This window comes from Schistocerca serialis, chromosome 1, assembly GCF_023864345.2.
Source record: "Schistocerca serialis cubense isolate TAMUIC-IGC-003099 chromosome 1, iqSchSeri2.2, whole genome shotgun sequence".
Taxonomy (NCBI): domain Eukaryota; kingdom Metazoa; phylum Arthropoda; class Insecta; order Orthoptera; family Acrididae; genus Schistocerca; species Schistocerca serialis.
Genome location: NC_064638.1, coordinates 385,199,187 through 385,225,420, shown reverse-complemented (window position 1 = coordinate 385,225,420; position 26,234 = coordinate 385,199,187). Strand labels below are relative to the sequence as shown.

The 26,234-nt window shown below is 38.7% G+C and overlaps 1 protein-coding gene across 1 annotated transcript in view; it reads left to right on the top strand.

Annotated features, from left to right (window-relative positions):
* Positions 1 to 4,332: 4,332 nt before the first annotated feature.
* LOC126470968 (replication stress response regulator SDE2) overlaps positions 4,333 to 26,234 on the top strand; it is a 49,586-nt gene continuing 27,684 nt past the window's right edge. Inside the window, exons 1-2 of the mRNA XM_050099018.1 lie at positions 4,333 to 4,521; positions 11,254 to 11,368. Of these exons, the coding sequence (XP_049954975.1) occupies positions 4,429 to 4,521; positions 11,254 to 11,368 (208 nt within the window). The 5' untranslated portion in view covers positions 4,333 to 4,428. The remainder of the gene's footprint in view (positions 4,522 to 11,253; positions 11,369 to 26,234) is intronic.

Here is a 26,234-nt window from a genome sequence, read left to right as displayed (position 1 = left end):
CAATCTCTGTGAGTCTTTTGACAACTTCAAAAAATATGCGCGTCAGATGGGTGGCTCCTACTGGTCCTTTGGAGAAATAATTTACTAATGGTTGTTTAAAATTTGAGAAGATGCCGTTAATCATTATACTAATGCAGTATTAGCAACCACAGATGTACATATGAAACCCATGTCTTCAAATCCAATAACACTATCCCTAGAGCTGTCATATATCAAATTTTCCATCTGTGAAAGCTCATCCATTGATAGATTAACAATTATATCAGTTTCTGGCAACTACTGCACTTTCTGCTTTAAAAGATGAAATATGTTATTATTTATCCCACAATTTAATTGTTCATCTTCCACATACCTTTGTAAGATATGTACTGATGGAAGGCTAAAACAGTGTGATAAAAAACTGTATACCTGAGTACTATAATACAAAAAATTGAGTGCTAATAATTTAGTTTCATCTTTCCATCTCGCACCACGTTTTCCATTCAATGGTATACTGATCTGGCTTATCAATAAATCGAGAGCATCTTTTTTCAAGGACTTGGAACCAATACTTTTTAAAATGAGCTTGTCCTTTTGTACCTGTGTCCTGTGGCGTTGTGGTTGCAGTTTATTCTTACGATAGGCACTTTCCTTGTCACATAGTAATTTTGTACGAAGTCTAATGATTTGCACGTTTTTACATTTCACACGATTTTCCAACACTCGAATAATTTCATGTAATCTAAGCATTTCATCTTCAAAAGATGCCTGTGTTGCAGATTTTATATGTCTCTCTCGTATATGTTTCTTCTGTGTCAGGAGACAGTTTTATTGTTTTCGCAGTAACACTTCCACGTTTGTACGGCAATTTTCTCTTCATCACCACTAATTGTGGCTTATTCGGCACGTCAAATAACGTAGGAACTGCATTTGATACCAATGTCTTCTTTTCCGCGCTCAGAACTGGTTTGACTCGAAATGTAACACACAAAACTTCACGTTATTATGCAAATAAAGGACATCTTTTTGTAGCAGGTCCTGTCTTCTACTATTTATTAAACATTTCTTGCTCCTAAAAAAGAAAAACAAATTCAGTAATTCAATACAGTTTACAAAAAAATCGTAAATAAAGTGCGCTCTAATGTGATGTTTCATACTTCTCAGGGTCCTTAGGAAACCTGAAGAATGACAAATGTGGTGTCTTCTCCCTATTATTACTGCAATTAATTGCGCTACATACGCTGCCTTTCGTAAAAACCATCTTAAAAATGAATATAAACGATACTGTTTACATTTACTGAATACCGTATTCAGCAGCGTAGCTTCTCCACCGCCTGGGGCGCTGTTGTCGCAGTGTGTGAGAAAAGTCAGCGAGAGTGTCGCGACTGTATTTATTAGACTGTGATGGGGAGGCCAATCCAAAACCCAGGCGATCATTGTAGGCCAAACCACCCCTTCCTTCCGCCTCCTTGATTTCTATCTCACCGTCTATGGCCGTCCCATCGCCCTCACTCCCACCCTTAAGTACCTTGGCGTCACCCTCGACCTTCGCCTCTCCTGGACTCCCCATCTCCAGACAATCTAAGCCAAGGCACGTTCCCGCCTCCGTCTCCTCAAGCTCCTTTCCGGCCGCACGTGGGGTCTGGACCCCTCCACCATCCTCCACACCTATAAATCCCTCATCCGCCCTATCCTTTGTTATGCCCATCCAGCATGGATCTCTGCTCCTGCTACCTTTTATAAATCCCTCTGAATCCTGGAACGCCATGCTCTCCGCCTCGCCTATCGCATCCGTCTCCCCTCCCCCACACGGATCCTGTATGATCTCATCCCCTTCCCCCACCTCCTCCTTTTCCTTGAAAGGATACAGATCCTGTACACCTCCCATAAACTTGATCCTCCTCACCCACTCGTCTCCCCGCTCCTCTCCCACCCGCGCCCGCTGCCGCGCCTGTATTCCCACGTCCCGCCCGGTCTCCATCTCTCCACCCTCCTTACCCTCTCCCAAGGTGGCTTCCGCCAGCTCCCTCTCCCTGATGATGCCCTCCTCCCCTCCATCTACCCCTCCTACCAACTTTGATCCTCCCGCCCTCCTCCTGTACTTACTCCTCTGGGCACCCTCCCTCCCTTCTCTCCCTTTTCCCTCCCTCCTCCTTTTCTCCCCCCTCGTCCCCCGGGCCTCCCCTCCCCTGTCCCTGTCATCCTGTCCCCATCTCCTGAGCCGTGGCATCCTCTTTTCCTCCCCCCTCCCCCTCCTCACCACTGTTCCCCTCTTGGCAGGTCCCCGGACTCGCACACGCTTAGTGGACATTCGCGCGCCGGATATCACCGCCATCAGTGTATCGTGTGTGCCGTCGTGTTTAGTGTTCAGTTTCGCCGTCACGCTCCATTGTTCACCAGTGTCATTGTCTCCTCAGTGTTTGTGCGTCGGGTCTACAGTTCGTAGTGTGGCTTGTCATCAAGTGTGAACGGCTTCTTGTGCGTTTATGTTCTTGTGTCTCCTGTTTATTCCCGCCGTTTTTCTAAGTGATGTCTCTTCTTTGTTTATCTCCATGTACTCTCTTCGGCTGAAGAGCGGCGTATTGTGCTGCTGCCAGCCTACCTGGTTGTTCAGGTGTCAAAATAACAATAAAGTAAAAAAAAAAAAAAGAAAAAAAAGGGGGCCAATGTGGATGCCGCTATTTGAAATGCATTGCAGAATGTTTTGACAGGACGGGTCGTGACGTGACGATTAGTGTTCCGCAATTTCGAAGCTGTACTGCTAATTTTTTATCACGAGTGGTAACTCATAACCTCATTTTCAACGTTCGATACTGCCCTAAGTCAATTGATGACAGGCAATGCCGATTAATCCTGGCGGGAAGGTGCCGTGAAGTGATGTGGCGGACTTCCAATGTGCTTTGCCGTTTCGGGAACCACCATTGAGTCTAACTTCCTTGCCTTCCTAAAATCAAAGATACTGCAGCCAATAAGAAACATTCTCAGATAGTGAATTCCATGGAGGTAGAATAAGGGGAGATGGCGCTACAGACTTACGCTGTACGATGTTTTGAAGCCAGTGGGTGGGGCCTGCCGCCATCTTGGATCCCCCAAAACATTAGCAGACGAGTGTTTACAATTCTTTCGTGTTCGTTATTTCTGTCGTGTGCACGCGATATTTATTTTATATAGTAAATGTTACACTGTTTTAATGAACAACACAGCATAAGGAATGCAACTTCAAACTTTTTTCTGGTCTTAAATGCATATTCGATGCAGTAATACGACACCAAAATATGAAGCTTCTGGCCTCAGTACTGTAATTCCTTTTTGTTTATACAACGAATAACCGAGAAGAGAAGTATGTGCTGTGAAAAGCGTGCTTTCATAATCCATTTCTGTTCACTTTCATTGTGTGTGTGCCGATAATTGATAAAGCCAGAACTCCAAAACAATGATTGATAGTTTACAGGCACCGATTTGTATTCGTTGCATTTTCAAATGTTCAGGTTTGCAAGAAACTTGCCTTATTTCCTTTGGTGTCCCATAGATGTATGCAGGGACGATATAAACAAGCCAGCTGTCATGCCAACAAAGTGAAAGGTTCGTTAAATTACGAAGGAAAAGAATGGAATTTAAGATTGTCAGGCCCATCGTAGTTTACACATCTACTTTGTTTTTAAATTGTACCTACCAAGTGACATTCAGTGTGGCAAATAACAGCAATTTACAGGTTAACACGACAACACAGTGATTAATATAATGATCTAAGTAGCCTGGACATTGATAGGGAACTTTGCTTTAACAAATATGTAAACCTTAAGTACTCATAATTTAACCACTGTAACATGTGTTCCACAGATTTCACTGAAGATTTAACTAACTACATGAAGTTACACTACTTTTATATTAAATTATCGCATTTTAAAACATTAGTCTACATTTCCAGGATATTTATTGCCAGGACTTTTCAGTTACTTGGGAATAACCAAACAATGAAAACCAAGTGTATTGCTCACCTCCAGAGAGTTCTTCGCATTGGACTGATAGGAAATCTAAAGTCAAATCACAGAAATAAAACCATACTGTATTACTTCACAGTGCATCAGAATTTCAAGTATATATAAGAAAATAGCGATTAAATAAGTCCACTTAGGGATGAAATGTGATTTGTTTAAACTTTAGACTACAATCAGAACGATTAGTACACCAGTAAGCGACGCAAGCCGGCATTTTTTATCAAAACACTTCACGACTACACGAAATAAAACTACCAGAAGCGAATGTTTTGGGGTAGCTAACATGGCGGATCTTGACTTGGGTCGGCTTCAAGTTTGTGACGTCATGACAACTCCTCTTATTTTTACCTCCATGGTGAATTCACTTGATTGGTAGTAAAATCTGTGGACGAGTTGTGTTTGTGAGTTGTGGTTTAGATTGTTTACCAACGTAGGGCAGAGGAGGACGAATATGTCTATTCAATTGCAGTACATGAAACGTGTCGTGGATGTGGAAATACCAGCGACATACGAGAAAATCATCACGGAAGTTTCGGAATGGACGGTACGTTAGCTTCCTACTCCAGGTAGTAACATGTTTGTCCATTGTAATTACTAGTAGAAGTGATTTTTTGCCGAGCGCCTTGCAGCTGTTATCTGATAATAATAAATTTATTTCTTCGGTGATAATTTTGAAATGATATGCGACCTGACTGCTTGTTACAAGGGAAACGTCAGTCTTACATACCGACGTGCAATATTCAGATGTCTTTAATTAGAAGTGAGAGATTTTGTTTAGCTCATTTGCATATTTATTTGGATTTATAAGTAGTAGATGGAGTAGCCACAGTACAGACTGTCAATACCAGACGGGGTTTGTCGAAAATCTGAACACCCTGTGTAGTTCCCCACACTTATTACTAAAATTGATACATTCCTTGCCGTGGCAGAGAAGTTCTCTGTGGTAGTAGGCACTCAATTATATGTTGAGGTTAATATCCTTCAAGAAGTCACTGTAATATTTATTTGATAAGTTTCTCACCTTTTTGGTTGCATGATAGTGACGATATTAGGAGGAAAGCAGAATTATAATTTGATTGGCATTATAGGAAATTTTAAGTTCTGATTTCAGTACCCATTATGCGAAAAGGATGTTAGGTTCAATTCTGCTTTGATGATGACTGCCATAGGCAAGTTGGAGACTTTCTTGACACTTGCCGCATGGAATTGGTGCTATCACATTCTTATCATGGATGTTGGTTGTTATCATTTTGTTGAATACCTGTTCTGTAAACTGTTATCTTCCTTGGGAGCACGCTGCACATGATAAAAGGTTAGACTTATTAAATAAATTGTAGGGTTTTTTTCATGTTCTTCCTGACCTCATTCCAGAATTAACATAAAATTGTAGATTCTTGCAATCGGACACAGTCTGTGTCAAGGGAAATTAAAGTTTACTTTACCATACTGAGAGGGAAATGTCACTGTTACATCCTTTTGAAATCTTAATGCTTTCCTATTTCATGAATGATGTGTCATGGCAGAAATCAAATTGCTTGAACATTCTTTGGTTTGTATAATTGTTAAGATGCTGAATTGTTCTTAAAACCTTTATAAGATTTTTTTTTTGTAGTTGTGGGATGTAATGGTAAGAAATAGACTTTACCTCTTTGAGGATGTCGACATCGAAACTAGTACCAGTGACCATGAGGCAGTTGTAGCAACAGTGATTACAAAAGTATAAATGGCATCTAAATCAAGTAGAAAGATTTATGCGCTCAGCAGTCCAGATAAAGAATCAGCAGTGTGTTATCTCAAAGAGAAACTTGAAACATTTAGTTCTGGACAGGAGAGTGTAGGAGGACTATGGCTCAAGTTAACAAGAATAGTCCTCTGGATAGTTATGTACCTACTACGACAGTTGGGGATGGGAGGGACCCTCCAAGATATACAGTCACTGTAAAGAAACTTCAAAAGAAACAGATTACTGCACGATAAGTGTAAAACAAAGCTTTAAGATAGAGAGGTGATAAATGAAATATATTTGGCTGTTGTGAGAGCAGTTACACCATAACAGAATATTCTCAAAAAATCTCTCATAAAACCTGTTATTGGCAGTAATGTTAGCACTCAGATACTTATAGACAAGGCAGGAACAGAAAATGAGGATAACAAAGCAAAAGCTGAAATGCTGTCTATTTTTAGATGTTCCTTTGCACAGAAAAATTGAGGAGTGTTCCCTCAATTTAATTCTTGAACCACTGCAAAGATGAGTGAAATAAATATAGTGTGACTGGCATCAAGAAACAGCTGAAATAATTAAAATTGAACATAGTTCCAGGGCCTGATGGAAGACCTATAAAAAAGTGTTGCCGAGAGCCATTGATCAAGGCAATTGTGTAGAAGATTGCAGAGCAGCCAGTATGCACGTGCCTCTGTTTGCACAATGAGGCAAGGTGGTCATTAGTCATGCAGAAGTGAGGAGAGAATGTTATATTAATAACGGATGAAGCAAGCAGCACAAAAGATGTTGCTACCTCGTTTGGAACAATGGGATGGAACCACCCAACACTGAAAATGAGAATGTGTTTCTGTGGTGAGACCAATTTATCTTACTGAAGCTCTAGGTGCACTCGTTCTTGGCTTACAAAAAGCATCTGATGCACTACCACCCATACACGTATTATCAGGAATCCGATTGTATCGAGTATAAAGTGAAATTTGTGACTGGATTGAGGATATGTTGGTAAGGAAGAGACAGCATGTTATCTTTGATGTAGAGTCATTAACAGATGTAGGAGTAACTTCAAGTGTGCCCCAGGAAGTGTATTGTTACCCCTGCCACTCATATTGTGTTAGGGCCTAGTGACCTTGCAGACTTTTTGTGGTTGGTGCAGATATATATAAAAGTATTGTTTGAAAACAGCTGCACAAATATTCATTCAGATGTGGATAAGATTTCAGAGTAGTGTAACTATAGCAGACTTGTTTTAAATCTTCAAGAATGTAAAATTGTTAACTTCACAAAATAAAAATAGGAAAAAAAGTAATATCCTATGACTACATCATCAACTAGGCACAGTAGGAATCATTCTGCTAATGCCTGGTGTAATAATTTCTAGGTATATTAAACAGAATGAGTACATAATCTGTCATATGTAAAGCAAAGTGGTAGAACACAAGAAAAATGTGATCAGTGCATGAAGGGAATTCCTTACAAAGTACTTGTGTGATCCATTCTAGAATATGGCAAAAGTATGGGACCTGTACCAAATAAGACCAATTAGGGATAGCGAATGTATACAAACAGGGCAGTGCAAATTGTCACAGGTTTGTTTTACCTATGGGAGAGCACAAATGAGATGCTGTATTTTTGGCATGTGGCTTGCAGTTGAGGCTGCTGGGATAACCTCGTGGCAGTGCACGGTAAAAATGACAATCTTTGCATGTATGCCTCAGTCCTTTGATCGTCGTCTGGTGGGTGTTGTACCAATATTTCCCCCTACCAGCAAAGGCTTCTTCACTGTTTACCACAGAATTTGTTGCCTTCACATTTTCTATTTAGACTGGCATAATTGTTAGGCTGTACTCGTAGCTTAAAAATATGTTCATCACTCTTGAAGATGGTGGTCAGTTGCACAAGCAAAATATTATGGGGCTTTCACAAATACTTGTGATGTTTTGTTTAAGTACCCTTTGTACAATAAAATCTGAATCTTTAAAGGCACAGGGATATGGCCAAGGTTCTTGTGAAATAATTTTTTGCACAGCAGAATTAGGTTGATGATGATGGATCATGGAGCAGAAGTAATGAATTACCCCTGTCAATACGCTGGTGAAATTTGTGCTTCAAAGAATAAAGTGTGAAGTGCTGGGGAAATAGCAATTACACTCTTGTCATATTGTGCACTATCAATAATCCAAATAATTTTGAACCCATTCTCTTTCAGTGAGTTATTTTAACAAGTATTGCAGAGCATATCTTTACACAGTTTTATTGTTTATGGATGAGGTATCTTGATCAAGATGAAGTTTTTAGTTGCTGCAATAGCAGTGTATGGTGTGCTGCAAATCCCCATGCCCATGCTCGTTTCAGATAATTTGTAATGAATAATTATCAGTGTTGGACCTGCAATTGTAACATAGCAAATAATAGGACCGTAATTGCTGTTACCTTGTTTGAATGGGTCTCATTAACTGGCCATTCACTCAAAATGTGCTGTCACCATTATTGGAGACTATAACCCACAATGAATGTGAGAAAATGTTGCTTTGTTATTTCAGCAGAACAGTGCACTATTCCATTTTGATATTAATGTGGGCCTGAACAACAGATATTTTCATTATTGGACTGGAAGAGAAGATCATGTCTTGTAGGTGCTTCAGTTGTTAGATCCTGCCCTTGTGGATTTTTCTGTAAGACTATGTGACCTTATTGGTATATGAAACCCCCAGGCAGATACTAAAGAGAAATTGATTGTTAGGGTCCAAGTTGCATTGTGCTACAGATGACAGGCGCATATGAAAGAATGCAGCAGAATTTTATTTGTCATTATAACACAAACATTGAGATTGGCAAGTTGCTGTGAACTTCAGTAGTAGTTGTAAGGTGCAGGTTGTTGATGTTGGTTAAAAAATTATTTACAACTATTAGTTCCTTATCAGCAGTCTGTGTAAGTACCATCAGCATAATTTTGACCCTAGAGCTTTGGGACTCCATTTATAATATAAACATCTGTGTGGGTAAGTGTCTGCAAATCCAAAAGTCTGGGGATCACTCCTTAGTAAGTGCTAGAATTTGTTTTTGTGACTTACTCCTTCCTCTGCAGTGATACATTAATGTGAAAAATGCATAATGGAGTTCATGTTAAACTAAAGTTTGCCCTGTAACAGTCTGAGTAAGTCAGTTCAGTGGTCATTCACTTAAAATTTGACTATGGTGCGTAAAGCACTGTGGTATCTGAACCAGTCTTCTTGATTGATATCAACTTTAACTAAACCCTACATTAATCCATGATGCAATACTGTGTGTCATGGAAGTACCTCGGCCTTCAAGAAAAATGTGATAATTCCAGTATCAAAGAAAACAGGTGCTGCATGTGTGTTTCGAGGTCATCAGTTTGTCATGATCACAGAATACAGTGAATTATTTACAGAAGAATTGAGCAGTTAGTAGACACTGACCTGGGGAAGATTCAGTTTATACTATGTCAAAATGTTGGAACATGTGAGGCAGTTTTGAGTTTCCTTGGAAGATAGCTTGAGAGTAGATAAGCCTTCATTTTTAATATTTGTGGATGTAGAAAAAGCTTTTGACAATGTTGACTGTAATACATTCTTTGAAATTCTGAAATTATCAGGGATAAAATAGAGGAAGCAAAAGGTTATTTAAAAATTGTACAGAAACCAGACTGCATATGCAAGATTTTAAAGACTGAGAAGCAAACAGTATCTGGGAAAGGATTGAGACAGAATTGTAGCCTAAACCTGATGTTTTCAATCTGTTCATTGAGCAAGTGTTAAAGGAAACCAAGGAGAAACATAGAAAAGTAAATAAAGTTCAGGGAGAAGCAATGAGAGCTTTAGGGTTTTCCATTGGCATTGTAATTCTGGCAGACACTGCAAAGAACTCGGAAGAACAGTTGAGCGGAATGGAAAGCGTTTTGAAAAAGAGGTTAAAAACATCAATGGCAGTAAAAAAGAGTAACGGAATGTTGTCAAATTAAAACAGGTGGTTCTCAGGGAATGTCACACTAATAGTAATAGATGAGCTTTGTTTTGTGGACAGCTAAATAACTGATAATAGACAAATTAGAGAAGATATAAAATGCTCATTAACAACATCAAACAAAGATTCTGTGAGAAAGAGCAATATAAATTTGAATGTTAGCATTTCTTTTATGAAGATATTTGTTCGGAGTGCAGTCTTATATGAAAGTAAAACACAGTATAGACCAGAGGAGAATAGAAGTTTTTGAAATGTGGTGTTACAGAGTAATGCAAAAGAATAGATGGGTATATAAAGCAACTAATGGGGTAGTACTGAATCAAATTGGGGAGAAAAGAGCTTTGTGCTACAGCTTGACTAATAGAAGAGATAAGCTGATAGATGTATCAAGATATGGTTAATTTGGTAATGGAAGGATGTGTTGTGGGTTTGGGAGGGGTGGGGGTGGGGGTGGAGGGGATTAAAAATTGTAGACGGATACTGAGGTTTGAATACAATAAGCAGTTGAAAATGGTTATAGGTTGCAGTAGTTGTGCAGAGATGAGGAAGGTTGCACTGAATTCGTTAGCATTGAAAGCTGCACCAAAAAGTCTTGCAAATGAAGACCAGAAAATTATATTATTTCATAAAATTGAGTCATTCTATTGTATTTCACTTTAACAAAATACACATTTGTAACTTTCTTCCACATCACAGGGATTAACTCATCGTGGAGTTGCAGTAACAGTTTCAGTTAGTTAATGGCCAGTTGTGCTCTTTACATTGATTGAAGTGCATCCCTAGTGACCTCAGTATGGAGTTAATTCCTCTACTCCCACCCTTCCTTGTGCAAATGTTGAAAATCAGTGATTGAAATTTGTAGGATGGGAAAAAACCCTCCAGGCAGTGCAAGGGCTACGACCTAATTTCCTGTCTTCCCCTCTTGAGAATAAACTCTGTTGCTCACAGAATATTTACCTGTGTGATCCAGAAGAACAAATGGTTCTCCTTAGAACATGTTATATAGTAGTTTAGTTGTATTTGTACACATGAATAAAACTTTTGGGAAGTTGTGGACAAGGAGAGACGGACCTGCTTATGACAAGCAGAGTAACAATTTAATGCCCTCAGTTCAGTGAATATGGTAGAAAAAATAACTTTATTCATTTTTTAGAACTGAATTCTATCCATCAGCCAATCATATTTCACTTGTGTGATTTGAGCAACTTCATTGGGTTTTGTCTCTGACCTGTTCAAAGCATGTAACTGGTAAGAAAAGTACAAACCAATGAAGAAGTCGAAAACAGTTAAGGGCTATATGTTTGATTGATGAACAAAGATATGTTTGCTAACTTTAACATTATTCCTCTTATTTCACAAGCTAAAATGTATTATATTGCTTACATATTTTCAGTATTTTTTGCATCCTGATAGAAAGAATGAATTTGATTTCAACAATTTCACATTTATTGCTCAGAAAATAATAAATTGTTATTCATTAGTTATAGACATGCAACATTCTGTAACTAAATAAATGAAGTAAAACAGAAGAAAAAAGTTTTCAATGAAAATATGTCATACATTTTGCAGGGATTGGATACTGCTGAGTTTTACCTACTGTACAATGGCCGTATCTTGTGTAACACTGACAGCATTGAAGATGGGAATGTGCACATTATTCCTAGACTTGTTGGAGGCAAAGGAGGTAAGTGCATTCTTTAAGGGCATTATTCTGGTCATTGAGGTGTGTATTATGTAATGAAAACAATGCAAAATCCAGAATGGAGTGTAACATTTTGTGCATAATGGAGCGTAACATTTTGTGACAAGTCTTTCTGTTGTGCCTACTGCGATCAGCATCTCTGCTATAGGCCTATAGTGAATAGCAACTATCCTTTTCATAATATTGTTACATTGTGAAAAGGTTCACTTGCAAACTTTCCTGTTATTGAAATTACACTAGTTTAAAACTAAGGCTTAGCACAAAAAAATTGTGTATAAGGCTTAGCACAAAAAAATATTGTGTATAAACTGCTGCAGGTGAAATAAGGTGATTAAATCTTACTACAGAATTTGAGTTCTCTATAGAGTCATTAAAATTTGATTAGATGAGTTGATATTTCTTTCCTAGGCACTTCAAAAAAAGATTAATTTCTTAATTTTTCTTGCTGCAAGATCAAGGCAAACAGAGCTTTGACAGTTCCAGTAAGGCAACTTGCAATACAAATAAGTTTATGTTAGGGTTATTTGCAGGTATTTTATTAAAGAATTATCTCTACAAAAATAACTTCAGTATCAGCATTAAATGAGAAATTGGAGAATTGTACAACTTGAAATGTGTGTGTTAAAAAAGTGTTGTTTTTTTGTGCAGGAGGTTGTATTGGTCAAAAGTAGAAGGGAAGTTTCTACAATATGTCTGCAAACCAGTATCTGTTGCGATGTGGACCAGTCTCTTCTTTCCTTCCCATCTGTGTATTACATACCATTATATATAACATAGAATTAAACTCCATCTGCAGTGCTGCACATGGTTACTATGTGTCCCGATACATGTTTCAATCCTTCTTCGCAGTGAATCACACACTTTTTCAAATAGACCTGGCCCCATTCTGATAACGTCACATGAATTGGCCACAAGCTTCTGTAACATCTGCTTGTAGTCAGTGGGTTGGACATACACCAATGTCTTTAAATGTCCCCGAAGTCAAATTCCAAAGGATTCGGGTCTGGGGAATAGGCAACTCTTCTAGCAATTCATTGCCCATGAGACATTGTGGTGAGGTACCTCACACAATCTGTAGAAAATGGGTGATGTCTCATCATCCATAAACTACAGTTGTCTTTCTGCATGGGTAGCATTCTCCAATAGTGCTAGTAATCCAAGGTGCAGAAATCAGTGATATACAGCACTTGTTAACCCTTTTGGTAAAGTGTATAGTCCTATGAGCCTGTCACCAACAGTTCCTGCCCTTAAATTGATACTCAAGTGGTCCTGATGTCACTCCTCTACATTTGCTCAAGGATTTTCCTCTGCCCACATGTGCATACTGTGGTATTTAACTATGCCATCCCTTGTGAATCCTGCCTCACCTGTAAATAAAATACAGACTGTGAACTACGTACCTTCAGTGGCCCATATCGTGCCAGGCATTGGTTTTTGGACATATCAGTACCAGAACTTTTCTTCTAGTTTTGACCAGTACTACCTCCTGGAGCAGTATTTGACATTTCTTATCAGCATTCTGTATATTGAAAGAACAGAAAACTGAAAGTGTTGAATATTTTGTGTTGAGAAGTGATGACAAAATCAAATCTTGTAGACACACTGTCTCATGTGGCTGATCGGTGTTAAAGTGAGAAGTGTCAGTATATTATAAACCAGTAAATGTGAATTGAGTGATGAGTTATGCAGCGGTTATTGCCTATAAAATGTGAGGAAAGATTCTGGAAAAGAGGGTGAGTGATAAGGAAAAACAAACCAGCTAAATAGCTTATGCATAAACCATGATCAAAGCCAAATTCACTGTAGTATAACATAATGATATCCTAAACTTACCTCACTTGACCCAGTCAGGTTATCTCAAAAATGTTTCCATTCTGCTTACCTCCTAAGTACTCTCCTGGTTGTCATAATTGGTCTCAGGGCCATATTCTGATAATTTATTTTTCCTTTCTGTTCCAGTCTTCTCTTGCTCATTTAACCACACCTCATCCTCATGTTGTATTGGCATTTGGTCAGTGTCTGGTAAATGTAAAGTCACCTGATCAGTCATAAATCAATAATTAGTTAGTTGTGTGTGTGTGTGTGTGTGTGTGTGTGTGTGTGTGTGTGTGTGTGTTCATTTTTATTGTTTTTATTCTTCTCATTTGTATTTGTTTATCACTTGTGTTTTGTCAGGTCATACTTGGGTCTTACTGTCTCTGTGTTTTCTCTGAAGACTTTGCCCATTTTTGTTTCCCTTTGTGGATGCTAATACACAAAATAATGGACTTTGTGACAGGAAAATGTTGTATCTCATCTGTTCCTGTCCTCTCTGATTTGAAGATTGTTGTTGTTGAGTAGTCGAATATAAAGAAACTGTAGACAAGAATAATAATAATTTATTTGTTAACAAACAACCTTAACTTCGTAAGATCTTATTAGATGCCATAGTTCCTCAATTCTTTGTGATCAACATTTATCCTTTATGTTTCAGAACGTAGATGTGGAATGAAGCTCTTCTGTGATATCACAAAACACACACACACACACACACACATCACTGAAAAAAAAAAATACAGAACTCTCCTTTCAGAAGCAATTCTGTTACTGATTTTATTCAATAGGGTTTCATTGAATTGGTGCATCTTTCTGCCCTTGAGGCTTACAGGCATTCCAGTATTTTAGTGTGTGGTTTGAGAATAAGTGTAAGTTACGAATCTTGTTATCAGCTGATGGCATTCAGATGATCACAATTGAGAAACATGAACCAGCTTCCAGGTAGCTTTAAAACTGATTAAAAGGTAGCTTAATTGAAATTATAGAGTGCTACAAATAATCATAAGTTCTGAAGAATTTAGGGAATCCTGAGTGGAAAAGAGATTTTGTTAGATGAATGGAGTGTTTACTGTACCTACAGACCCAAAGAAGATGTAGTTTTGGTCTTCCAGCTTTCATTAACCTCTGTGAGAGTTTAAATTTGAGTGATAGTTTGTTTTATGGTGTGTCTGTAATATAATCTTAGAAAGGATGAACGTTTACAAATCAAGATCATTGCACAGAACTGCCCATTAAAAACCAAATTACTGATTTTAGAGTGATGGAATTAAAAATAAAATAAAAACAACCTCCTTGGTAAAACCAAATTGAACATCTAAATCAAGTCACTTGTGTCGCTTGCATAAATGTTAATTGTAAGTGCCTAATGAGAAGCAGAACACACATCTGCTGCAGGTACTTATTGGGTGTAGTAGAACCCTAGGATAAAGCTCTCATTATTTGATGATGAATGTTGCTTCTAGCAGTTTTTCTAGGGAAGACTTTTCGTATTCATAAATACTAAGAGTAATGTAAATTACAAATGTTAGGCACGACGATGGTATTTATTACACGTAATTCAAAAACTTGCTGCTGTTATTGGCTTAACTCTTGTGGACAGTGACAAAACTAAATTTCTGATGTGTATCTACAGCTGTATCAATCCACGACAGTTTCAGCGCAATATTTTCTGTTATTTATTGGGATTAATTTTGATGTGTATTGGTATGTGAGACATAACTCAGTGTGATCCAAGTCTCATGTTCACTCACTCTGTTGGCTTCTTTGGGACATTATGATCCCATACTGCTGTGGTCTGCTCTCGCTGTCTGCCCCCAGTTCTTACTGTCTTGTGCTGCTTCCTTCTATTCTGTGACACTCAACACTCTGCAGTTGGAGGCCACCTCATCTTGCCATCTGCTTCTTGGTCATCCATGGGGTCTTGACACTTCAGTCTTCTTGTCATACAGATTATTCTGCCAGGGTCCATTCTGACAATATGGCCCGACCAATGCAAACATCTCACTTTGGCTATGTTCACTACCAATGGTTGTGGTTGGTTAGCATAACTGGTTCTTCATTGGGTCTTTAAACCCCTCTTTGTGTTGCTTGGTTGAATATTGGCCCATTGATTTGTCTGTAAACTTTATTTTTGAAGACATAGGTTTGATGCTCTTCTTGTTTTGTCACATTCCATGCTTCGGCTTCGTGCAGAGCACTGGCCTGATAAGGATGATGTATTAGTTTTCTGGATTCATGTTTTCCCTTTGTCTTACCATGTATTCTGTTTTTTATTAATTAATTTTTAAACCTATTTTCATGGTGGTTTTATTTAGTTTCTTGAACAGTGTGTTTCATCACTGTTATTTCCTATTAAAACCATTTGCGTAGGCCAGTATATTTCGTTGTTTATATGTGATGTTTCCATTTGTCGCTTGCTTGATTTCTCATGGTTCTTTTTCATGGAAAAGGTTGAGACCGATCACCACCTTCTTTCAGTCCAGTTTTGTTCTTAAAACAGTCTGATAATGTCCTGCAGTATGTTACCATGCTTACTGCGTTCTCCACACAAATTTTGACCAAGCTGATGAGTTTCTCAGGAATTTCATATGCTGACATGATTTTCCGTATTGGTTCTATGTGTACAAAATCATAAGCCCTCTGAAGGTCTGAACAGGCAATGCAATTTCGTGTTTTATTCCCATACATTTAGTTTCTGGTCCTGAAGCAGAATGTTGTTGATATGTTTATCCAAAAACTGTTCTGGTAGTCCCCTGTTATGTCCTCAGTTTAGGGGGTGAGTCTTTGCAACATTATACGTGACAGTACTTCATATGCTGTGACAAGTAGGGAAATTTTTCTGTAATTCCTGCAGTTTTATTCATCTGATTTCTTTTGTGTAGGAACAATTATTTATTCCTTCCATTGATCAGGTATTTTTTGCACCTCAATGGATTTTAAGAACAAGGTGAAACAATATCTCAGGAAGTTTATGCCTGTCATGTTTCAGCAATTCCACTGGAATTCCATCAGTTCCAGCTGCCTTGTGGTCTTTCAGCATTTCAAACACTGGCTACAGCTTCATATATAGGGTAATTTACAAGAGGTTCAGCTGTTGTAGAGCAAGTTGTCTACAGTTTGTTTTCTGGTTCAGGGCTGTTCAGTAAGTTGTCAAAATATTCTTTCCAAGCCCATAATATATCGTTTTATCCAGTGATAATTGTTCCATCAGCATTTTAGAACTGTTGCCCACAGTTGATATCCCTTCTTATGCATGCAGTGCCATATACTTCGTGAATGTTGTTTCCGTTAAGGTTGTTCCCAATACTCTCTACGGTGCACTTTGGGTATAGTCTTTCTTCTCTTCATAGGATGTTACTTGTTTCCTTCTGTGTCTCCCTGTAGCCCATTTCTAATTCTTCATTTCTCCTATACCCATGCCATTCTGGCTGTGATGCTGGCTTCTATTGCTGTTTTGCATGTATTGTTGTAACACTTCCTCTTCATACATTCTACATTTGGCAGTGTGTTTTTGGCTGCTGCTTGAATCACTTTTTTCAAATCTGCCTGTCTTTCATTTAACTTCCATTCATTTCCTCTGTTGTTTTATCAAATACTTCAAATCCGTTGCTTTCTTCCATTTGATACTGGCAAGTTCCAGAATTGTCCCTTGTGGTTGAACCTCGTACTGCACTATGCATGGTTGTGTTTTCTGTGATTTGTTTGCATTTTTACTTCCATAGATGCAGCCACCAGGTTACCATTAGTACAGGATGTATACGACCCGGGAGATCCGGGAAAAACCCGGAAATTTTTTCATCCCGGAGAAAACCGGGAAAAACCTGGGACTTTTTTAGAATTCCGTGAATTTTTTATTGTTTTAGTTTGCAGTTAAATTTTTGTAACTTTGACTGGTAAGAACCAATAATCTAACAAAGAATATTACTGTATCTCGCTACTGTAGAATAATCCTGCAGCAATAAAAAACGAACAAGAGAAAAAAGAAAAACTTAAGTTGCAAAGGAAATGCATCACATACAACAACAAAACACAGTGCTCATACAAGTGTCTACCAACAGCAAAATGTGTCAAAGGCTTTAGGAAGACTATGCAATGTTTCATAACAACAAATATCCTCTGATGAGCATGATGTAACAACTGTTTACATTAGATTCGTTTGAGCGGTTGCGAGCGAGCTTATGGGCATGTGCAGTTGAGACGCGTATGAGTAGTACCTTCTCCCACTTTCTGCTCCAGAAGTGTGGCAGTTAGCTGTGTAAGCAATAGCAGCAAACAGCCAGATGCTATCCGGAAAAATTTTCCTGGTGTGCTTAAGCTGCCTGAGTCACACATGCGCAGCAGGCCCGATACTAGGGGGTGGATGCAAACCGGGGTGTCTGCCTCTGGGGGAGGGACGCCAAATTCATATTATTGAGAAAAAAGACCTTGTTTCACAAAGCACCTAGCATCCAGCGCACGTTGGTATATCGATTACTCTTATGATTTTGAAAGCATCCCTGTTGGTTTTTGAACAAATCCTAAGTTGATTTCTGAATGAATAATAACTTGATCTTTGAATGCGAGCATAGTATACGTGATGTCTCTGCCAGGAGAATCCCCGTCGCATCTAGAAATAAACTTTCCTGCAGACAAAAGGGGATGGGTCTATAAAAGCTGAGTGGAATAAAGCCAAACTGGTGAATGCCAATCGCTGTTTATGTGGTTTGACTGTGTTTGCAAATAATCAGCTTTGTTTAATTACTAGTGAATTCCATAGATTCAGACTACCAGAGTGGAAATAAATGACTTACAGGAATAACAGGCAACAAAGATTACGTATTGTCTTCTCCGTGTATCCAAGAAAATGAAATTTTGACAGAAAATTTTTGACCGGACTGCTAAGGGCCAGTTATACAGTCCCCGGCTATCAGCCACTAAAGTTCTATTCTGGAAGTAGTGGGGAAAACGTGTTGTACAAACATGTAATAATGCCTAACCGGAGAATAAATGCAGGATAACTAAACCGGTGATTGTGGCAGGGTTAGTGAAGTTAACCAGAGAATAAGTTTTGACACTGGCAGGAATTATAAAAATGACCATTTGTGCTAAAACAGTCCCATTTATTTGGTGTGTGTAACAATTCCTGCAGTGTTAGGCAGGCCTATTTCATTTTATCTAGCAGACAGTGAAAAAATAGGTGTAATAAGATCAAGAAACCACACCAGTCTTGGGTAGAATTTGTATTAACAGCTTTCTAGTACTAGACAATGGCATTTCGTCTTTTCATGTAGCAAAATGTTGACAAACTTTGAGGTAATAGATTCTTTCCCAGAAAGGAAAGCACACCATATAAAGCGATGGCAAGATTAGAGAGAGAAAAAAGCTAGAACTTAAGGATTGAAGAAACGTGTACTGTTGTGCTTGTTTCTTGTCTCTACTCATTTTATGTATCCTATATTTAATTTTATGTCAAACAAAACAGCAAGTTATTAGCTAATAGGCAGTAAAGACTGCAAATTTTCTGAAGAGTTCTTGTTCTGCCGGTTACAAATAACCTCATCCAGTATTAATTGTGAGATTTTTTTAAAGAGGGGCAGGATGTCAAACCAGCCAACTGTTAGCTGGAGAGGCACCGCAGAGCATTTTAATTTCCACTGGCCTGAATATAGTTTGGCGTCCATTACAAAATATTACATGTTTGAAATCCACAGAGCGAAATACAGAGACGTGCAATGGTAGAATGCTATGTGAAGAGGCGTGGCACTGCACTTTGGCACACTTAAGGTCAAATAACATGCCGTATGTTACCTCGAACATATATGTTTTATGTATCAGACTCTTCAGAAAGATGTATGCTACAAAATGAAGATATTTTTGAAAAGTCAACTTTTTTGATTTTTGGCGTCCTACCTCAAACACTCAAGGGAGGGGGAGTGCCACTATCTAATATTGCTCCAGTTCGGAAATATCGTAGCTCTGGACCTGATGCACAGAGCAGTGGGGAGGTGGTAGTCTCCACGTAACCCGTGTTTACGTTAAGTGATTTTCCTGTTTCCTCTTCATTTATTGCTCTCACGTCAAATGAAAACAAAATGAATTTCTGTGACTGGGAGCTATCAAGTGAATTAAAATTCATTCACATAATGACAGAGGGCTAAAATATATTATTCCACCTTTCTGACAGCAAGTGTTAATCGCCTTGCAGAACGATGAAGTCATTTTTGTCGGTTTGTTAAAGACATTTGACTTTCATTGATCTTTTCTTCTGAGGCAGTCAATTTATTTTAAACAAAGTGTTTAATTCCACACTATTGGCTAGTTTCAACTGTTCGCTGCATTTCAAGTTCACGATTTCATCTTCTAGCGCATATGGCATTATGCCATAATAAAGAACAAAATATGAGGTAATACAGTACTGGTACTCCAAGACAATTTACATCTGAATCTGGACATACGAATGTGCACTTTAAGCTGAATTATGCATTTTAGTATGGTTCACAAAATTCCCATGCTCTTGGAGTATCCTCTAATGTCTTGTTTTTTTTTTTTTTTTGACATAATGTAAGATCTTTTAATGTTTTACATGTATGAACGTACTGGCTTCCTGCATCATCGTAGCTGCGCAAGTGTGGCGACGCCTGTTATCTTGCGCTCTCTGGCAACTGCTGAAACGAACCTATTTCAAACAGGTCACAGGAAAGTATTCCAAATGGTTGTTTGAAAAGCGTTACTTTCAAAGTAAATTTTCTTTTATGCGAGATGAACTCTGTGCGCGAATATCCGATGAATTTCTTAAATCACAGAGCGTTTGACTATTGTTCAAAAATCAAATCTCTGAAGACGACCATTTAGAGTATTTACGAGCCCAGAAGGTCAAACATTTGTCTTTGTTAAAAATTTTACTGGCACATTTGTATCTTGAAGTGTAACATGCTCAAAAAAGGTCAACATTATGTGCAAAAGCTTAGCTTCTCATGCAGCTTATTAATCTTAAAGACCAACATTAAACGTGAAAGCTTTTCTTTTCTTGTAGGAGCACTATGTATATTAATTTAAACCATTACCTTTTCCTATTTGTGTGTTTGCGCTACTTAACAGTGATGTTGCTATTGGCTGACTACATCAAGTGTCCTATGCTCTGAATATCCGCTGTCATCGGCTGGTGAGATCGCATGACATGAGCTAAGCCTGGCGTACAAAAGCGCATCACAATCTCAATTTCAATCCTTCGGAAGGTAACATGTGGTGTTTGGTGGAATTTGAATTAATACTTTCGTAATTCGAAAAATATGTAGCATACATGTTGCTGCACATCAGACATCTTTCCAAAATGTGTTTTTTTCCCTGATTTTCATTTTCTAAAGTGCTGGGAAGTTCTACGCTGGTGTTATGTACCACAACCATTGAAAGGATTGATAAGTTTTACAGTTATGAGGAAAAGTATACTGTTACTTAACATAGAAAAAGTGTACTTTCATCCAGGAGAAAGTGTATTTTTAACCGGGAAATCTGGGAAAAATCCGGAATATTTTTCCTTGTCCATGTATACACCCTGTAGTATCTGTCAGAACACTTTTTTGTACCTTTGCCCCACATCCACACGGGGTTCCTTCCTGCCAACAGCGTATCACTCTCCAGAACTGAATATGTTCACCCCCAACTGTCTGCGTATAGTGTTATTCGTATGAAAGAGTGCGAACGTTTTCCAGAAATGTACAAATTGTGTAGCTAAAGCAGGACTTGGGTACCAGCCTGGTACTCACCTAGTCAGATGTGGGGAAACTCCTGTCTCTCTGAAATTAATATATAGTTGATTTGGGTCTTTGCATCTTCCGAATACCATGACCTTTTGTGTGCAAAGGCTGTACATGTAACATACATGCTTTCTGCAAGCCTCTCTTTGTGAATCAAGTCAAGCAAATGATGTGTGTTATTGCTCCCTTCCACTCATCTTTCTAGCCCGAGGTGGTTATTTTGGACAGTGGATTATTTTAGGTTTTTCCTGTGAAACTTAATTTTTCCTTTAAACCTCTTTTGTTGTCATGAAACACTGGCAAATCCAGGATGGAATGTAACGATACTATGAGAAGGAAAGTTGCTACTCACCATATAGCAAAGATGCTGAGCCACGATAGGCACAAAAAAAGAGACTCTCAGAATTACAGCTTTTGGTGTGTCAACAATACACACACACGCACACACACACACACACACACACACACACACACACACACACACACACACACACACACACCTGATGGCTTTTCTTTGATCCTAACCCAGTACTCTTTTATTGTCATTTTTGCCAAAAATTACTGGTTAAGTAGATTGAGTTCTGAATGCTTGAAATACATTGCTTTTGTTTTCTATATTAAGATCTATTACAGCCTTCATTATTTTTAGTGAATATTGCCAAGTAATGAAGTCCTTGAAAGAGAAGTGACCATTGAACTCCAGAAACCAAAATGTTTACATGAAGTGAATTATTTTCATGTTGTAAGAATGCATTTCATCTAAAACAGACTGCACTTGAAATGTGTTGCTGCCTTTTGGCCGTATATTTTGTAATTAGGATTTAAAGAGGAAGGTGCAGATTGCAGATGGTCAGCTGTGACAAACCGTAGTCAAACCACAAAATAATTATTAATTCAATATTTTCCTCTTCAGGGATTATGTTAATGCAGTGGAAAATGAAATGCCATACAAATGCAAGTTAGAATATCAGGAAGGTGGAAGAAAGAGGGGGTACTTTGAAAAGAATACAAGACAAGTTGAGATCAGGCAAGGAGGGGGAAAAAAATTATAGAAAGTAAAAGAAGTAGGCAAAGAGGCAAAATATGTGAAGAAATGAAAGTTATGAGGATAGTTATGCTGCTTGAAAAGATGTATTGGAGTTACATTAACATTGAATGGAAAAAAAAAAAATAGTTATGACTGCCTATTAGCCAGTTAGTAATTTGACAGATTGCCCTTCAAGTGTGTGTGGATTCTGAAGGTGGCCCAGAGTCGATAACAAATAATAATTGGTTGCTTGGAGCAAAAATTGTAGTTCAGTTAGTCACTAGATACACACCATGAAGCACAAAAGTAGTTTGAGTATGACATGGTGTCTCACAATGTTATCAAAATGAATAAGCTACACGAAGGAGTTTTGGTTAGCGTGGAGATAAAATGATGTAATGGGCTCATATGCAACAACACACCTGTCCAGCTCAGGGACAGCCCATTTGAATCACAGGACACTGTAGTTGAGTACAACCCATCAGGCCAGGGATTGACAAGTCCCACTGGCTTGTTGCATCTCCATCACGCAGGAGCACCCTGTCACTTCTGCTGCATTAAATTCTGCCTCTGTCTGCAAATCGTAATATTTCTCCTCCTTTGTTATAATTTCAATTAAATGTGCGGGGGCATGTGGGCAGCAGTTTCGAAGAATATTTGGGCATGCATACTTCATAGTAGTGCCAGTTCATAATTTTATTTTACTTCCAACCAGTTCCAGTATTCATGTAGGTGTTTTTTGTGATCACAAGGGTGCATGTGATAGTGATAACAATTAAAGAATACCTTTGGATAGATTCTTAATATCAAAGTTGTTCATCATCAGAACTAAAGACATTGCTCAAATAGGGCGGAACCACTAACAGTCACAATGTATGAATCTATTACTGCCCTAGGCATAAACTAGTACACTATGTCAGAGCCATATCTTTTCCACAGAAGTTTTAGGATGTAGCAGACATAGACAAATTGTGATGATACTCTTCTCGGGTATGTAGCCAGATAATGTAGTCATCTTGACACAACATTTCAACGAACCAACTGGCTGCCGTCGTCAGGTTAGTATGCTGATGCCCAGTCTCTCTGGAACTGAGTTTCCATACAGAGGAGCTGCCAAATCTGTTGGAAACTCAGTTCTGGTGAGATTGTGCATCAGCATACCCACTTGAAGATGGCAGCCAGTTGGTCTGTTGAAATATTATGTCAAGATGACTACATTATCTGGCTGTATAACCAAAAAGAGTATCATTAGTCACTACTCTGGGAAAGTCTATGTAACCACAGAAACAGTGGACTGCAGCACATGCAACAGGCTGGATCACTGCTTGGTAGCAGAGTGCACAGTACAGCAGGCTGGTGAGCTGACAGACTGGTGGGTTGACCTGCAAGCGTGCTGTCTTTAGTGCAGTGGATGGTTCCGCCAGCCCAGCAAGCTATTGTGTGACACATAGGGGCCGGCAAGTGACACATGGGCTGGCCAGGCTGAAACCAGCGTTGTGTACAACTCTAATTCTGACCCTTCTGCTGTGGCTGCATTTGAATCCTGCATAAAAGAATTTGTACTGCATAAAAATAATCTGTTTGACAATTGTTCACAAGATACAATCACACGTGAAATTTACAATGACTTATTTGAACATACTTTTGCAATTACTTTTTGCGATTGATGGTGCTTCTTTCTATACCGGTATTCAGCATGTTTGACAAGTAAGTTATAGAACATTTCTTTCTGAGAGACCTGGGACGCTATTACTTGCGTTAAACACGTGTACTATTTTTGGCTCATTGTTTCCCCTTTAGTAATGGGATTCTGGGAACCAAGAACGATACTGTGGGAACAGGTAGGACCCTTTTTTAATGTTATTACTTTTACTGACCCTTTGACTCCAACATTCCCAGATTTCCTTCTTTCACCCAAGTTCATTTATAACAGCATTAGCTACCTGAACGTGTGAGATGTGTGAGCTTCATATTAATTGCAGATTAACTGATCTGGTCTTCTATCATAAACCAAAACAACTTTACTGTGCTGGTACCGTGAACAACTGAATTTAAGGGGAAACTAAGGCCGTAATTTTTACCCAGGGCAAGCATCTCTACTGTATGGTTAAATGATGATGGAATCCTCTTGGGTAAAATACTCTGGAGGCAAAATAATCCCCCATTCGGATCTTTTGGCGGGGACTACTCAGGAGGATGTCGTTATCAGGAGAAACAAAACAGGTGATCTACGGATCGGAGTGTGGAATGTCAGATCCCTGAATCGGGCAGGTAGGTTAGAAAAATAAAAATGCAGATAAGCATACTGAATGCATTATTGTAGCCAAGACAGACATGGTGCCCACACTCACCACAGTAGTACAAGTTTATATGCCAACTAGTGCTGCAGATGAGGAGGAGATAGAGGAAATGTATGATGAGATAAAAGAAATTATTCAGAAAGTTAAAGGAGATAACAATTTAAGTCATGGGGGACTGGAATTCAATAGTAGGAAAAGGAAGAGAAGGAAAAATAGTAGGTGAATATGGACTGCGTGAAAGGAAGGAAAGTGGAAGCTGCCTGTTTGAATTTTGACCAGAGTATAATTTAATCATAGCTAACACTTGGTTTAAGAATCATAAGAGAAAGCTGTATACATGGAATAGACCTGCAGACACTCAAAGGTTTCAGATTGATTATATAATAGTTAGCCAGTGAGTTAGGAACCAGATTTTAAATTATAAGACATTTCCAGGGGCAGATGTGAACTCTGACCACGATTCATTGGTCATGAACTGCAGATTAAAACTGAAGAAACTGCAAAAAGGTAGGAATCTAACGAGACGGGAGCTGGATAAACTGAAAGAACCAGGGGTTGTAGGGGGTTTCAGAGGGAGCATTAGGGAACGATTGTCAAGAACGGGGGAAAGGAATACAGCAGAAGAAGAATGGGTAGTTTTAAATAGTGAAGGCAGCAGAGGATCAAGTAGGTAAAAAGATGAGGGCTAGTAAAAATCATTGCATAACACAAGAGATGTTCAATTTAATCAATGAATGGAGAAAATATAAAAATGTGATAAACAAAGTAGACGAAAGGGAAGACAAATGTCTAAAAAATGAGACTGACAAGAAGTGCAAAATGGCTAAGCAGGAATGGGTAGAGGACAAATGCAAGGATGTAGAAGCATATATCACTAGGAGTAAGATAGATACTGCCTACAGGAAAATTTAAGAGACCTTTGGAGAAGAGAGACCCGTCTGTATGAAAATAGAGTGCCCAGGTGGGAAAGAAGGGAAAGGAAAAAGGTGGAAGGAGTATGTAGAGGGTCTATACAAGGTAGACGTACTTGACGGCAATATTATGGAAAGGGAAGAGGATGTAGAGGAAGATGGGAAGGGAGATACGATACTGCGTGAAGAATTTGACAGAGCACTGTTCAGACTGAAGTGGAAACAAGTCCCTAGGAGTAGACAACATTCTATTAGAGCTACTGATAGCCTTGGGATAGCCAGCCATGACATAACTCGTACATTAGGTGAGCGAGATGTATGAGACAGGTGAAATACTCTCAGACTTCAAGAGTAATATAATAATTCCATTTTCAAAGAAAGCAGGGGCTGGCTGGTGCAAAAATTACTGAACTATTTGTTTGATAAGTCATGGCTGCAAAATACTAACACAAATCCTTTGCAGAAGAATGAAAATACTGGTAGAAGCCGACCTTGGGGAAGACCAGTTTTGATGCTGGAGAAATGTAGGAGCACGTGAGGCAATACCGACCCTACGGCTTCTCATATAAAGTAGGGTTAGCAAAGGCAAACCTACATTTATAGTGTTTGTAGACTTAGAGAAAGCTTTTGACATTATTGACTGGAAAACTCTCTTTCACATTCTAAAGGTGGCAGGGGTAAAATACAGGGAGCGATAGGCTATTTACAGTTTGTACAAAAACCAAATGACAGCTGTAACAGATGAGGGGCATGAAAGGGAAGAAGTGGTTGAGAAGAGAGTGAGACAGGGTTGTAGCCTATCCCTGATGTTATTCTGTCTGTATATTGAGCAAGCAGTACAGGAAGAAAAAGAACAATTTGGAGTAGATATTGAAGTCCAGGGAGGAGAAATAAAAACTTTGAGGTTTGCCGATGACATTGTAATTCTGGCAGAGACAGCAAAGGGCGTGGAAGAGCAGTTGAATGGAATGGAACAGTATCGTGAAACGAGGATATAAGATGAACATCAACAAAAGCAAAACGAGGATAATGGAATGTAGATGAATTAAATCAGGTGATGTT